The sequence below is a fragment of the Carettochelys insculpta genome, chromosome 10 (genome assembly GCF_033958435.1).
Source record: "Carettochelys insculpta isolate YL-2023 chromosome 10, ASM3395843v1, whole genome shotgun sequence".
Taxonomy (NCBI): Eukaryota; Metazoa; Chordata; order Testudines; family Carettochelyidae; genus Carettochelys; species Carettochelys insculpta.
The window spans coordinates 34,364,856-34,378,730 of NC_134146.1; the positions used below are offsets into that span (position 1 = coordinate 34,364,856).

The window sequence follows — 13,875 nt, forward strand, 5'->3', positions numbered from 1 at the left end:
TAGGAGGAAGGGTTCCTTCGAAGATGGGGTTTAAAAAGCCCCACTGCTTTTTTCTTTAAAAAGAGTCTCTTCCGAAATGAGATTATGCAAATGAAGCAAGAGATATGTAAATCGGTGCCTCATTTGCATTTTCAATTTCCTTCATTTCCATTCCTCTTTCAAAAGAAGAATGCAAGTGTAGACACAGCCCAAATTTAGCCACTGTGTTTCAATGGATTTTTATTGTCCTTTGTGATGGTTTAAACCTTGAGGGACATTAAAATATGTTACTCCTCATACCAATGATAGATTTTTCAAGCTGGTCCCATCTTGCATAGTTATCTCCCAGCCAGTGACCGACCCATCGTCCACTAGAGGGATACGTTGAACGGGTGATAACAATTCCACGTTCCCCTGTGGCATTCTGAATGGCACTAATATAAACAAACACAAACAGAAGCACATTAGATGTGGAAATAATAGAAAAAAATCTTCTCTAAGATTAAAGCCACGCTACCACAGAATATCAACCTGCTCAGGGACGATCTTCCATGGTTTTGTTCCAACCATGCAGGGAACTGTGCTTTCTGGGGTCAAAGTCAACCCCAGATCTCCTTGTCAATGGCAAAGATTAAGAAAGGTTGATGGGAGAAACACTCCCATTGACGTTCTTCCACGTAGACATCCGTTGTAGTCAATCACTGATAAGTCAATTTTAGCTATGCAATTGGCACAGCAATTTCATATCAAGTGGTCAACTTCTATGTCTAGCATAGACAGTCCAAAATACCTGGAAAAATATAGTTCTTTGCTTCTGAGGTCTTGATCCTATGGGCATGCATGCACATATGTAACCTTAGTGTGAGTAGTTACAAAGGCTTAAGAACAATTAGTCACCAGAAGAAAGCTATTTATGTGCATACATTCTTGCAGGACAATGACCCATATCAGAACTCCTCGCCAGTAGGGAAAAGCGTTGGGGCTGTTCCCTTTGCAATCAGCATCACAGTTCTCCAGAAAAAACCTGCAAAGTGCTCAGCTCTTCTCAGGATCAAGTAGGGGGAGCAGAAGAACAAAGATTGCCCAGAGACTGAGTGGGAAGAGAGGGGAGGAGGGTCATGATGCCTTGCACATTGGTATGTGGGCATGTTCTGGCCCGTAATATTTTTCACATTTGAATTAACATTTCATGAATGCTGCATTATTATATTACGTATTATGCAATGAAATAACAATTCTAATAATTTGCCCTTGTGTGATACAGGTTGAGCCTCTCTAATCCTTACCCTCCCATCTGGCAAAACCTCTAATCTGGCATGATTTTACTTTGCAATAACTGAACATACCCCAGCCCTCACCCACTTCTATGCATTTCATTTGTCAGTTTTTATTTCTTTTTTTTTCCTGGGACCTCAGTGCTATATAACTGAGTCTGGACTAGAAATTCTATAGATCCGAAGAAGTGGGTCTGTCCCATGAAAGCTCATCACTGAATAAATCATTCTGTTAATCTATAAAGTGCTACTTGATTGCTGTTTTGTTTTGTTCAAAAACGGACTAACACGGCCACCTCTCTGTTACTATGTTCGGCGTGGATCAGATCAGTGGTTCTCAGACTGTGGCTTGGGATCCCAAAGTGGGAAGCAATCCCATTTAAATAGGATTGCCCAGGCTGACATTAGAACTGCTGAGGACTGGGCCAAAAACCCAAGCCAGCCCAAGCCCCACTATTGGTGTGGGGGGGGGCGGCAGGACTAAAAGCGCTTCAACCCTGGTTGACAGGTCTCAGGTTACAGTCCCCTGCCTCCGCTGTGGCTGAAGCCTTTGGGTTTAAGCTTTGCCCCTGCCCCCAACCCGGGGTGATGGAGCTCAAGCTTTAGCTTTAGGTCCCCCCACCCAGGACAGTGGGCTTTGGCAGGCTCAGGTCTTGGTCCCTCCTGGAGTTGTGTACCAATTTTTGTTGTTAGACGGGGACTGCAGTGCAAGGAAGTTTGACAATCCCTGGATTAGCTCAATTCTCTCTTCCAAAAGCATAAACAGGACAGGGAATTTAATTATAACAGACCTGCTATATCCTGGGTCAGCAAAAATACACCCCATGTTCACCCTTTACCCTGGCAAATGAACCTGTATTTATTGGGACTGAACTGCAGAGTAGAAAAAGGCAACCAGCTTTTTCAACCTGATCCAAAGCCCACTGAAATCAATGGAACGATTCCGATGGATTACAATGGGCTTTGGAACATCTCCTATATAAACTCATTACAATATTTAAAGGTTACAGCAGAAAAGCTAATATAACATTTAAAATAAGCTTAATTGTAACTTACAGTAAAGAGGAAGCAAACCATTCATGACAGAAATGCAGAGCATTAAGAATCAGGATGAACTATTCCATGGAAGCTAGCCCACTGACATCAATAGAAATACTCAGGTTTGCACTCTAGTAACTGAGGTCACAATCTGATCCCAAAGAAGAAAAAAAGTGAAAAATGGCTCACTTGTAGGTAGGTTGTGCCTGTGACCATCCATACAGACTATGTACATCATAGTGCCTGACGGGGGTCCCATCTGGCAGGAACTGTTCACTTTCCATGCACAGGGTCACAAGATTCAGCCCTTTTTCCCTTTCTGCCAAAGCTAATGAGTAAGACATTAAAAATCAAACCATGTAATATAGTGTCAATAAAAAGCTAGGTCCGTCATTCACACTTGAAACCTCCATTTTTTTCTTCAGTATTGCCCTCGTTCAACTGCCTGTGTACAGATATATTTTGACAAGAACATTTAGGGCCATGTCTTCCCAGCAATTCTTCAAATGGAATAATGGCAGGATTTATCCTTGATGGCATTACCCTACCTTTTTGAGAATTTGTCTCCAAATACTATGTCCAGCATTCTCATGTGCTGGGTCACAGACACAATATTACTAAATATCTGGATATGAGCACGTACCAACTGTCATTGTTCTCATTACAAAGATGCTGTTTTAGTATATGTAATCAGGACCTTCATTTGTATGTTGCTGATGCTGAAAATCCTAAACCTGAATCATGATTTTAATAAAAAATTAAATTAATGCTTATATTTTATGCAAGGTTGGACCCAATCATCTTTCTTCTTTTGAACCACAGAGACAATGAACAAAAGGGAATGATTTAAATAACGTGTATGATAGTAAGAATGCAATCTACAGACAAGATTCCTTACGCGGCATATAAGGGGGCTTGTTTAGAAGTGGTTCTCTGCAGCCACCAATTGCTCCATTAATAAAGCTTGCTGGTTCATTCATGTCCTATTTTAAAGAAAAAAGAGACACATAAATATTTAGTAACTTTGTCCTGAACCAGTGTCAACTCTGATATTCAATAACTAAAATTCCTAATTGTGCCTATTTGAGTTTTAAGGGAAAATATACCGCATACTTATTAAAAAGGGAGTAAATGTATTCATACATCTAAAACAAACAGAAGATTCATCATTACCCTTCTGCTGATAGATGCTATGCTAATAAGCAGTCTTGTAGCACCTTACACTTCTCCAGAGCAATGGATGAAAGCAGGGGATATGTAAGAAAGAACAGTGATCAATGGGTTTCTCAGTGGATTTCCAGAACACAGTGGTGTTTGTGTGACCTTTGTTAATTTGTACTGTAGTGTCCAGGAAATGGATCTCTCATGTGGAACGGTCCAGGCTGAAATTGATGGTGGGTGGGAAATTGTTGAAATCCCTGTGGAATAGTATCCCTACCATGGGTCCACATGATGAAGATGACATCAATGTAAGGAGAGGAGAGGTGCTAGGGGATGGGAGGCAAGAAAACATTTTTGAGGTCAGCCATACGAATATTGGCATATTTGGGGGACATACGGGTGCCCATGGAAGTGCTACTGACTTGCAAGGTACAAATTGTTTCCAAATCAGAAACAGTTGTGTGCAAGGATGAGTCACATAGTGTGAGGACAAAGTCATACAGCTCAGCCACCAGATGCGCGCTGCTGTGCTGTTACAAATGTTATTTCATTGCTCAACTAGCCATTGGTATCCCCAGGCTTTGACTGAATGAATGAGGGTGCTACCCAAACTTGCATTTTATTTCCATAAACACCACCACTTTACTCCTAGCTAAGCAGTTCTGGGCATGGCTGCAAAGCTCTCTAGGGAATACAGCTGTGTCATTTTGGAATCAGCAAGGGAAAGAGAGGTGGTCACTGGTGATGTTAACTACATAGGGCAGAGGTATGCACTCTGCAAGCCTAGGAGCTGCATGTGTATCCTGTTTCTCATACAACTCTAGTTCTGTTATCCATATGCATGCTGAGTAGTGCCACATGCTCACTGAATTGTGCCCACTGAAACGTCCCCACAGATCACTAATATATTTTTACACAGCTTCCTGAAGTACAGTGTAGTGATACTGATGGTGTTTATCCTAATTGATGTATCATTTTTGTCCTGCATTAATAAGCTTAGAAATCTCAGTGTTGTTATATTTCTCAGAAGGAGGATACATCTAATACATGTTTGAGAAAGATTGGTGGTCCTATCCCTTACCATTTAGGAGGTATTCTTGAACAAACAAACAGATTCACAGACAAATTCAGTATATACAGCTGCCTATTATCACAACTTAAAAGCAAAGTCAGGGTTTGGTCGTGCCATGGCGTAGGGTCTGATGATTCCCCACTCCCCCAGATCCATTGCTTGATGTTTCCCATTCCTCACTGTTGGGAAGTGAGGAAAGTGCACAGTTTGCTGCCTTCCTCACTCAGGCTGGGGAAGGTGCACTTTGCTTTCTCTATGCACTTCTCTCTCCCTCCCTCAAAGGGACAGGAAGGGAGAACAGAAAGTGGTGAGGGTGAGGAGGGGCTTAGGGCAGTGGTTTGGGTAGGGTGGGGGGTCTCAGGGAAAGGGGTTTGGCTTCTGTGTGTAGAGGAGAGCAGGAGTCCAGGCAGTGGGCTGGGTGTGGGGGTGGGTCAGGGCAGAGGACTAAGGGTACAGGAGTTAGAGTTGGGGGTGACGAGAGGCCCAGGGCTTGGGGCTGGGGGGCGGGGGGCAGGGGGCATACAGGTTTTGAGAAATACAAAAGTTCAAGTAAAGCATGCACATTTTCCTTTTATTTTCTAAATAAACTCCACTGATCATTATTGACATAAGGACCTGAGCAATGCTGGGTAAATTTGTTAGTTTTCTAGAAATGAATGGTAATTTTCTATAAATGTATAAGGTAATCTTTGGAAGTTGAGAATTTCAAAGGCATCTAGGAAATCTACACACGCATCTTCCAATCAAACTAGTGTGTGTCATAAACCCCTAGACCGGTTTGAAACTCACCCCAAACATGTCATGTTTCAGTCATGTGCATAAAACACATTGCAAGAAGAGAGATTGTTAACAATAGATTTTCCCTCATGGAAATATTTTTACTAAAACAGTTATTTTACACTGGATGGCTACAATTATTTAGAAAGTGAAGTGCTCTTTTGAGGTAGTTTTGGGAGGGCTTGTTAACAAAATATTATTTGTCAAAATGGGGTGACCAATGTGGCTTACTTGCTTTATGTGGATATACGCTGTACTCTCATCACTTCTAAAGGTACAATGTGAATTGTGTATGTGGTCTACATTGCTGAATTTCAGGCAATTTCAAAACCCGAAATTTAACTTTTCCATGGAGAATGATGGGTACTGACAGTGACAAAAGGAAGTTTACACAGCGTCCAGCTAAATAGTAACTGGTTGAAATCTATTTGTTTTAACCCCATTTTGAGCAATAAATTTACTCAAAAAGATTACACAACTCACTCAGAAGTACCCTCACAGGGACCAGGCTTTAGATTACTTTTCCACAACTACTGCTCTGATTTCAGTTATATACACTGGCTCCCCCAAAGTTAGATCCTTGAACTCTTACAGAAAGCATCACAAAATATAGCCCTCAGGCACAGAATCACAAAATCATATAGCATTAAAAAAATACATTCCCTTGAAGCTGTGGGTGAGGTTAATACTCAGGTTTACTGAAGCCACCTTAGAGTAAGAATTTCCTGAAACCAGAAACCATTGTCCTGCAATAAGTTATATTACTGAACAAAGAAACAAAACAAGAAAAAGCTGTGGACTTACTGTCCATAAGCCATCAAATTTCATGCTCTTTGCAGGATCCTTTGGATTAGAGTAGAATTCCACTATTTCTCTTTGCCACCATTGTGCTGTAGAATTGCGGAAAAAGTCTGGGAAAGCTGCATAAGCTCTGTACAGCTAAAAAAAGCAACACAAAGTATGAAAAGGAACAAAGGTATTGGATACCAATGTATTCAGCTGCTTTATGAACAAACAAATTAAACCACTGGCTAAGATTTTAATTAAACTACAGAAATCTATTGTTAATATTCACCTAGAGGGGTATGAAACACTTATCCTAAAACTAGGATTTTTGTAATTATTTAAGTAACGTTTCCCCAACTAAAGTAAATAGCATCAAGTAAACAGACTATCAGAATGTACGTTTTTTTTCCCCATGAGGGAAGCACACTAGAAGATTGCGACAATTGTAAACAGAAGGGCAAGGGAGGCCGTTAGTGGGAAAACGATATGCTTTAAAATGTGGAAGTGAGATTCAAGTGAGGAAAATAGGAAGGAGACAGAACTCTTTAAAGCTAATTGTGAGACTATCATCAGACAAACCAAGAAAGAATTTGAGACCCAACTTGTTCAACATGTGATAAAACCAACAGTAAGAAATTTTTAAGTACATCAGAATCAGAAATCCTGCCTTACAGGAAGTGAAGCCATTAGATGACAAAAGCTTTTTAGAAGATCACTCAAGGAAGACAAAGCCAATACAGGAAAATTAAATTAGCCCTTTACAGTGGTTTTCACAGCAGAGGATGTGGGGGAGATGGCAACATCAAGGCTAATTTTTGGGGGAAACAAATTTGGATAAGGATAATTCATTGGGGAACTGTGAAGCTATGCCTCAACATTCAATTCGAATTTTTCAAGGGAGCCACCAAGACATGGATAACAGTGATCCAGTCAATATAGTGTACATGGATTTTCAGAAAGTCTTTGACAACGTACCTCACCAAAGCCTCTTAAGCAAACCAATGTGTTATTAGATAAAAGAGAAAATCTTGTGGATTAATGACTGATGGAAAGACAGGAAACAAAAGGTCAGAATAAAGTCAATGTTCATAGTAGAGAGTGGTGAACAGCAAAGGGTCTGTACTGGGACCTGTGCCATTCAACCAACCCATTAATGAAATCAAAAGGTGTTGAACAGTGAAATGATGAAGTCTGAATATAGTATAAAATTATTCACAATAGTCAAGTCCAAAGGAGACTGAGGACTTGTAAAGGGAGTTCCCAAAATTGAGTGACTGAGCAAGAAAATGGAGAATGAAATTCAGCTTTCGTAACTAGAAAGTTATGTAGCATATTCGAAAAAAATCATCCCAAGTATACACAAACAATGCCACTAAATAAATCTATGCTATGCCAAAATATATAACTTGAATACCATATGTGGCTCATTCTAGTCATCTCATCAAAATTAAATAAATAAATAAATAAATAAATAGTGATACTGGAAAAAGATAGAGAGAAGGGCAACAAAGATGATCAAGGGTAAGGATGGCTTCCATAAGTGGAGAAACTAAAAATACTGGGACTATTCGTCTTTTAAAAAATTACTAGGGGACCAATGACACAGGTGTATACAGTCAGAAATGGTGAATACAAAATGAAGTGTTATTCACACTTTTACACTATACAGATACCAAGTGTTACATAAGGACACTAATAGGCAATAATTTTAATACCAACAAGAGAAGGTACTTTTTTGCTCTGTTCTGTGCACTCCTCCTGAACTTCCAGAACACGTCACTATCAGAGGCAGGATGCTGGGCTACATAAACCCAGTCTCATCCAGAATTCCAGCTCCTCTGTTATCAAGTCATGCCAACCTTATTGTTCTGAAGAGGATGAAACATTCCCTTCTCACAAGCCTCAATTCTTAATACAGGACTAACATAAAAAAGGTAAATGCAGGCTCTAGATCACTTTAGGGCCTGATTCCATATATTGACTTCAATAGGAACTGAGGCTGCTCAAGACTCCATGTAAAGGATGTCTTATGCTCCCTTTGTTTGTGCCTGACCACTCTCGCAGGCCAGGTTTGAACAGCTTATATCTGTGGGAGTACTGTAAGGTAATAGGGACAGAGGGTGAAATGCAGTCTTTATGACCATGTGTTCATTGGAGAACAAGATACAATTTCCAGCTTGGGTAGACAGAACAGCAGTAGCTCTGATTGAACTAGTGTGATAAATACAGATGTACAGCTACCATGGTGAGAGCTGCAGAAGTACCTAGCTTGAGTCGCTAGGAATGTACATAGGCTGCTTGCTCCTCTCACTCCTTGTGCTGATGTGGCTATTTTTTGTGTTCAGTCGAGGGTGAAAATAACTTAAGTTTCTTACAGGATCTGTTGCATCACACCCCTGGAATGGAGAGGGGACCTCTCGGCAGGCACATGCAGGGTGCAATACAGCAGTTCCTGTACGAAATTTAAGTGTGGGGGGCTCAAAGCAGAGAGTTAGGGAGTGTTGGGGTTTGCAGCATCTCAGGACAGGGGGTGGGGGTGTGGGGGGTCCAGGAGTCAGGCCAGGAGCTTGGAGATGGGGGGGGGGGGTCAGGACAGGGGCAAGAATCAGAGTTGGAAGTGTGAGAAGGGGCTCAGAACAGAAGGCTGTGGATGTGGATGTGTAGCAGTTGGGATTGTGGGGGTGGGGTTGGAAGGATGAGGAATCAGGGCTTGGGGGGCTGAATGGGGAGGTTCAGGGCAGGGGGATGGGGTATGTGTAGGAGTTAGTGAGGGGGCAAGGGCTCCATTTTGAGCAGGTGGGTGGGTTGTGGGGGACCTACAGCTGCACTTATGAGGTCACTGTTGCTGAGGGAGTGAGGGGAAGGTGCACAAACATGAAGAACTCCTCTCGCCCAACCCTTAGCAGCCGGGAGGGAGAGGAAGGCACAGGAGCTGTGCACTTTCTTCTCACATGCTGAGACTCAGGGGAAGGGAAAAAGAGCAGAGCCCCGGTATGTGCAGCTGCAGCTCTCCCAACCTCACAAAGTGCTGCGGGGAGGGGTTTGGGGTGGGGGAGTACCAAACCCTTGGAGGGAGCATGACCCCAGCCAGCCCATTTCACTTGCCTGGTTGCCTGATGCTTAGCACAGCACCCCGCAGTAGAGCCCAGGAGCTGTGCTGGGAGCTGACACACCTACACTGCAGCTAAGCACACCACCTGGCTGGTTTCTTCTTGCTGGAGTGGTACACTTTGGTGCATGGGCTTACTTTTACCTTGGAGTGTATGTGTACTTAATCCAGAAATTACTACTCCTAGTCGAGTGCACATATATTCTAAGCCATGGACTTCCACTGAGTCAGAACTTCATGCTATGTTTCCAGCGCTAGTGCAGCAAAATAGGATGAGCTAAAAACAAATGAATGGAGTGGAAGAAACGCTCGGTATTACATCATGTGAATCTCTGGGATATTTAATAGTTAGCCACGTGTGTGATTAGCAACAGTGGTCTCTGACAATCCTACAGCTGTTCAATGCTCCCAAGTTTGTAACATTATTGCTATCCAATTATTGTTTTTACACAAAGTGTACGTCTACACTAGGAACTAGCCAGCAGAGAGTCTACATGTTTTCCCTTACTTCCCAAGTTCACTTCGAAGTAAGGGAACCCAACTTCAAAGTCCTTACTCCATTCCCGGGAATAGAGTAGTGCCCTGCTTCAAAGTTTAACTTCGAAGTAGGGTGTGTGTAGACGCTCAACTTCTGTTACTTCGAAGTAAGCAGCTTGGAAGTTATTTTTGGAGTGTAGACATAGCCAAAGTGGGAGGAAGGATAACACACTCACGCAGAGGGATTTTTTATGAAACATTATATTAGTTCCGTATTTTGCCAAAATCTGTGGCATGGGGGGGTGCTAAATGGGATAAGCTAATTGGAAAGACACAGGAAATGAGACATTTTCAGACACGAAGGAGAGAAGAGGGACAGGGAAGGAAAGTAGAATAGACTGAAGTGGAATGATTGAGAGAGAAGAGGCAGGAGGGAACATCCGTGGAAAAATTAAGCGTACATACCTCAATTTGTGTATCTAAATCTGCAGAGTCATTCACTACAACATTAGGATAATCTGGCCAAACCTAAAGAGAAATGAGGGAAGAAAAAATTAAGGTAAACTAAACTTATTTTTATATAGTTTCTGAGGCCTACTACTGTTTTCAAAATGCACTCCTGGCAGATTGGGATGCATACATAATTGCAAAGAAAATACTGCATGGCTTGCAGCGTACATATATTTAAACACTGCGTGAAGTCAGTTCCTTCTACGAGCATGCACCCCCCTCACCCAAGGAAAAAAAAAAGAGATACTGCTGAATATCAGTGCTAGTGATTGCATTACAGTCGAAACCATCTCTTTTTAGTACCTCTCCTAAAGATATCACAGACACTTTGAACAAGCAGGGTGGCACACTAAGCCCAAGGACTCCATATAAGTCCTCAATTTAAAGGGGGGAAAAAAAAGGCAAGTTCTTCAGAACAGTCTTTTCTGTCTTTGAAATTCATTCCATATTTTTAAACTGAAGTTCTCACAACAGTACCTTCGTCCAAACAATCTCACTGCTGTTAGGCCATTTGATGAAGACATCCTGCTGCACACCTCTTGTGAATGCTGAATAATCACTTGTTTCATTGCCTGATATGGGAGGGTCCTAAAATGCACAGAAAATCCAAGTTTCACAGTTACATTAAGAAAGCAAATATGCATATTTAATTCTTTAAGGCTATGTCTACACTTGCCCCAATCAGAGTGATGGGAGATTACTAATCAAGTGCTCTGGTGTATATGCAGCACTTCATTATGCAAATTCTCCCCTGCGGCAACGTCAAAGTGTCAAACTTCAAAGTGCTGGCATGTGTGTAGCTGTGGGCACTTCCAAGTGCCTTTACTCCCCAAAATTTTGAGGATTGAAGGCACTTCGAAGTTGCCGTGGAGGGGAGTTTGCCTAATGAAGTGCTGCATATGCATCGCAGCACTTCATTAATCATCTCCCATCACCCTGATTACTCTGCTCCATTCAAAGAAGGGGGCAAGTGTAGACATAGCCTAAGTGAATCGGGGTATTCAACTATTTATAAACATGCTCAATTGAAAAAAAATAAAAAGAACCAAACTACTAACCAGAATAATGATGAATCTCATTCCTTCATCTTTTATTTGATTAATCAGAGCAGGAAGTCCTGAAAATTTTGGACTCAGAGTAAAATCTAACTTCCGGTTCATGTAATCAACGTCTACAAATTGCACATCCTTCAATAAATGAAAACAAAACACAAACATGTTAGAAGTTATTTTAGAAGTCAAAGGTATTATTAGTTTAGCAAGTCTGATTCAGACTGGGTTAGCTTCAGAATGGTTCAATGAATAAGATCAGAGGTTCTTATTTTTTTCTGAATTATTTCGCCTAATTAATATGTAAAACACAACAACAATCAAAGAAAGAGAGATGCTGCCTTTAGCAAAAGTCAATGTCAAAATGCTGTCGTTTAAAGCAAAGCTACTGGGCCAGATTCATCACAGTGTTGTGTGTGTTCACTCATGTTATAAATTCAGTAGGTTTGTACCAGAAAGAAGTTGGCTCAAAATATTTAAATAGAGGAAAAAATTAAAGAATTGAAGGATGCACCATTTTCTATATACACATTTTTACGACTTTCTTATACAGGCACTAATAAAGTTAAGAAAAGATATCGTGAAATCAGGCCATTATATCATGCAGGCACAATGCCATGAAAATGAAATGGTATGATGCAACAGTAGTACCAGAATTGTCATAATAGGCATGGTGGAAAAAAAAATTATGGCCCTATAACTTAAGCAGGAGTTCATGCTGTCAATTCCCAAGGTCAAGAATTCAACACGTACAGAAACCGATTAGGGAGGTTGGTCTATGTTGGGTTTACACATAAATGGAGATGAATTACTGTAACCCTCTGACGTTTGGGATAAACTTCCAGGCCACACAAAGTGAATATTAATGTTTCAGTATAGTATGTAGTTTTTCTATAATTATTTCTCATTTCTTCTTTCCTAGAGAACAAATCTACGAGTACAGAATTTGAATAAACACCACTAAGTATAACTGTGAACAACATACATAAGGTATGCGAGCAGTCTTCATTGCTTCATACAGATCAGCAACTTCTGTGTCATTTTGGTATCCATAACGGCATAGCTGGAACCCCAAAGACCAGTACGGTGGCATGACTGGTCGTCCAATCAGCTAACAACAATAAAATAGGGGGAAAAAAACCTTATTTAATCACAGTGATATGGGAAAACAGGACAAAAATGCAATTAATTGTATAACGTTAGCATATGAATCCTACTGCAGTGTATTCCTGAACAACAAGCTCTGGTGTCGGGCCCAGCACCATGTAAAAGTCCAGAATTCCTCCGATAGTGCGATATGTCAGAGCAGGAGTTGGCTGGAATGTAACATCTGAAAAGCAAGAGCATAAATTCAGGAATAGAGTAATGGAACAAACCCGCTATGAGAAAGTGCACAATATAGGAAATTATTTCTGAAAGTAAGTTCTTTACCCATTGCGTTACTGTTAAGCAAGAGGACTCCATGAGCATTTCCGTCATCTTCCAGGCCCATGTAAAAGGGATGGACACCATAGGAATTCAGCTTGTACTGCAAAAAGAAGAAAAAACTTAAATTTACACAGATATTTGACATGCTTTTCTTATCTGGTTAATTGAGATGAATTAAGTGAAGTGTTGGGCAAAACTTCACAAGAGAAACTTTCCCTCATTCTTTCCTTTCACATACGAACAGTTACGGTTCATTTTTGAGGTGATCACATTTATGAACACTCTCCTTGGAAGAGATATTCCAGAATCACTAGTGAGAAATCCACCATTAATGCAAAATACCTTTCCCACAATTTTAATTTTTTAAGCACTTTTGTTATATTGCACTGATACAAATGCCCTTTTGGCATTTTTTGTTTCTAAATAAGTTCTAAAGGTGTAATTATAAAGGTTTGGAGAGGAGAGGTATACAGCAGACGCTCTAGACGCTCTAGGCGCCGAGCGTGCCGGCTGTTATATAACCGGAAGCTCAGCCTCTGCCACGTGCGCTGCCGCGCTGCCGCTTGCCTGAGTATGCGGCTGGGGGCCGTGTGCTCCGCTCGTCCTGCTCACTGCAAACGCCGGCAAGGATCGAGCCAGGGAGAGTTTCCTCCGTTTCTGCACCGAGGGGGTCAGAGGAAGCTGCCCTCCTTTTATGCAACCCAGAGGGCCCTTCTGGGTGAGGCTTCTTTGGCAAGTCCGGCTGGAGAGCCTTATCAACAAGAGCATTTTACGCCTCATCGCTCTGTCCTTCCTGGCCCTGGCTGTGAGCTTAGCACAGTGAGAACACTTCTGGGTAGCCTGTGATTTCCCCAGGCATCGGATGCATTCGCTATGCCCCACGGAGGCCGGCATAGCTTCACGGCATGACTCACGCTTTTTAAAACCTGAAGTGGCCATTGCGGTGAGTCCTTTACTGTTAATAGGGTACTTAGCACTTAATCCGTGCCTTTCCACCCCAAATAGTCATCACCGGCCTGAGGAGCAGCGGGCGGCCTAAATGGCCTTCACCCCCACTGTTCTTTTCTCCACTCCTCTCTTTTTCTTTTCTTTTTTTTTTTTTGCTGATATTCTCTTTGTCTTTGCTTTCTGTCTCTCTTTTTTTTTTTTGATAACCAAAAACAACAAATGACACGTCGAAAAAAAAACACTACTTAATCTGACTCTGGCCTTAGC

General features: G+C 41.6%; 1 protein-coding gene across 3 annotated transcripts in view; it reads right to left on the bottom strand.

The window, feature by feature from the left end:
* The window catches only part of SI (sucrase-isomaltase), a 262,662-nt gene that overhangs the window by 85,864 nt on the left and 162,923 nt on the right, over positions 1 to 13,875 (bottom strand). For all 3 annotated transcript variants that reach the window (XM_075003677.1, XM_075003678.1, XM_075003679.1), the window contains 10 exons: positions 12,664 to 12,760; positions 12,450 to 12,562; positions 12,218 to 12,343; positions 11,242 to 11,370; positions 10,661 to 10,771; positions 10,139 to 10,201; positions 6,106 to 6,240; positions 3,190 to 3,274; positions 2,481 to 2,619; positions 280 to 413 (listed from right to left, as the gene is read on the bottom strand). In XM_075003677.1, the coding sequence (XP_074859778.1) occupies positions 280 to 413; positions 2,481 to 2,619; positions 3,190 to 3,274; positions 6,106 to 6,240; positions 10,139 to 10,201; positions 10,661 to 10,771; positions 11,242 to 11,370; positions 12,218 to 12,343; positions 12,450 to 12,562; positions 12,664 to 12,760 (1,132 nt within the window). The remainder of the gene's footprint in view (positions 1 to 279; positions 414 to 2,480; positions 2,620 to 3,189; positions 3,275 to 6,105; positions 6,241 to 10,138; positions 10,202 to 10,660; positions 10,772 to 11,241; positions 11,371 to 12,217; positions 12,344 to 12,449; positions 12,563 to 12,663; positions 12,761 to 13,875) is intronic.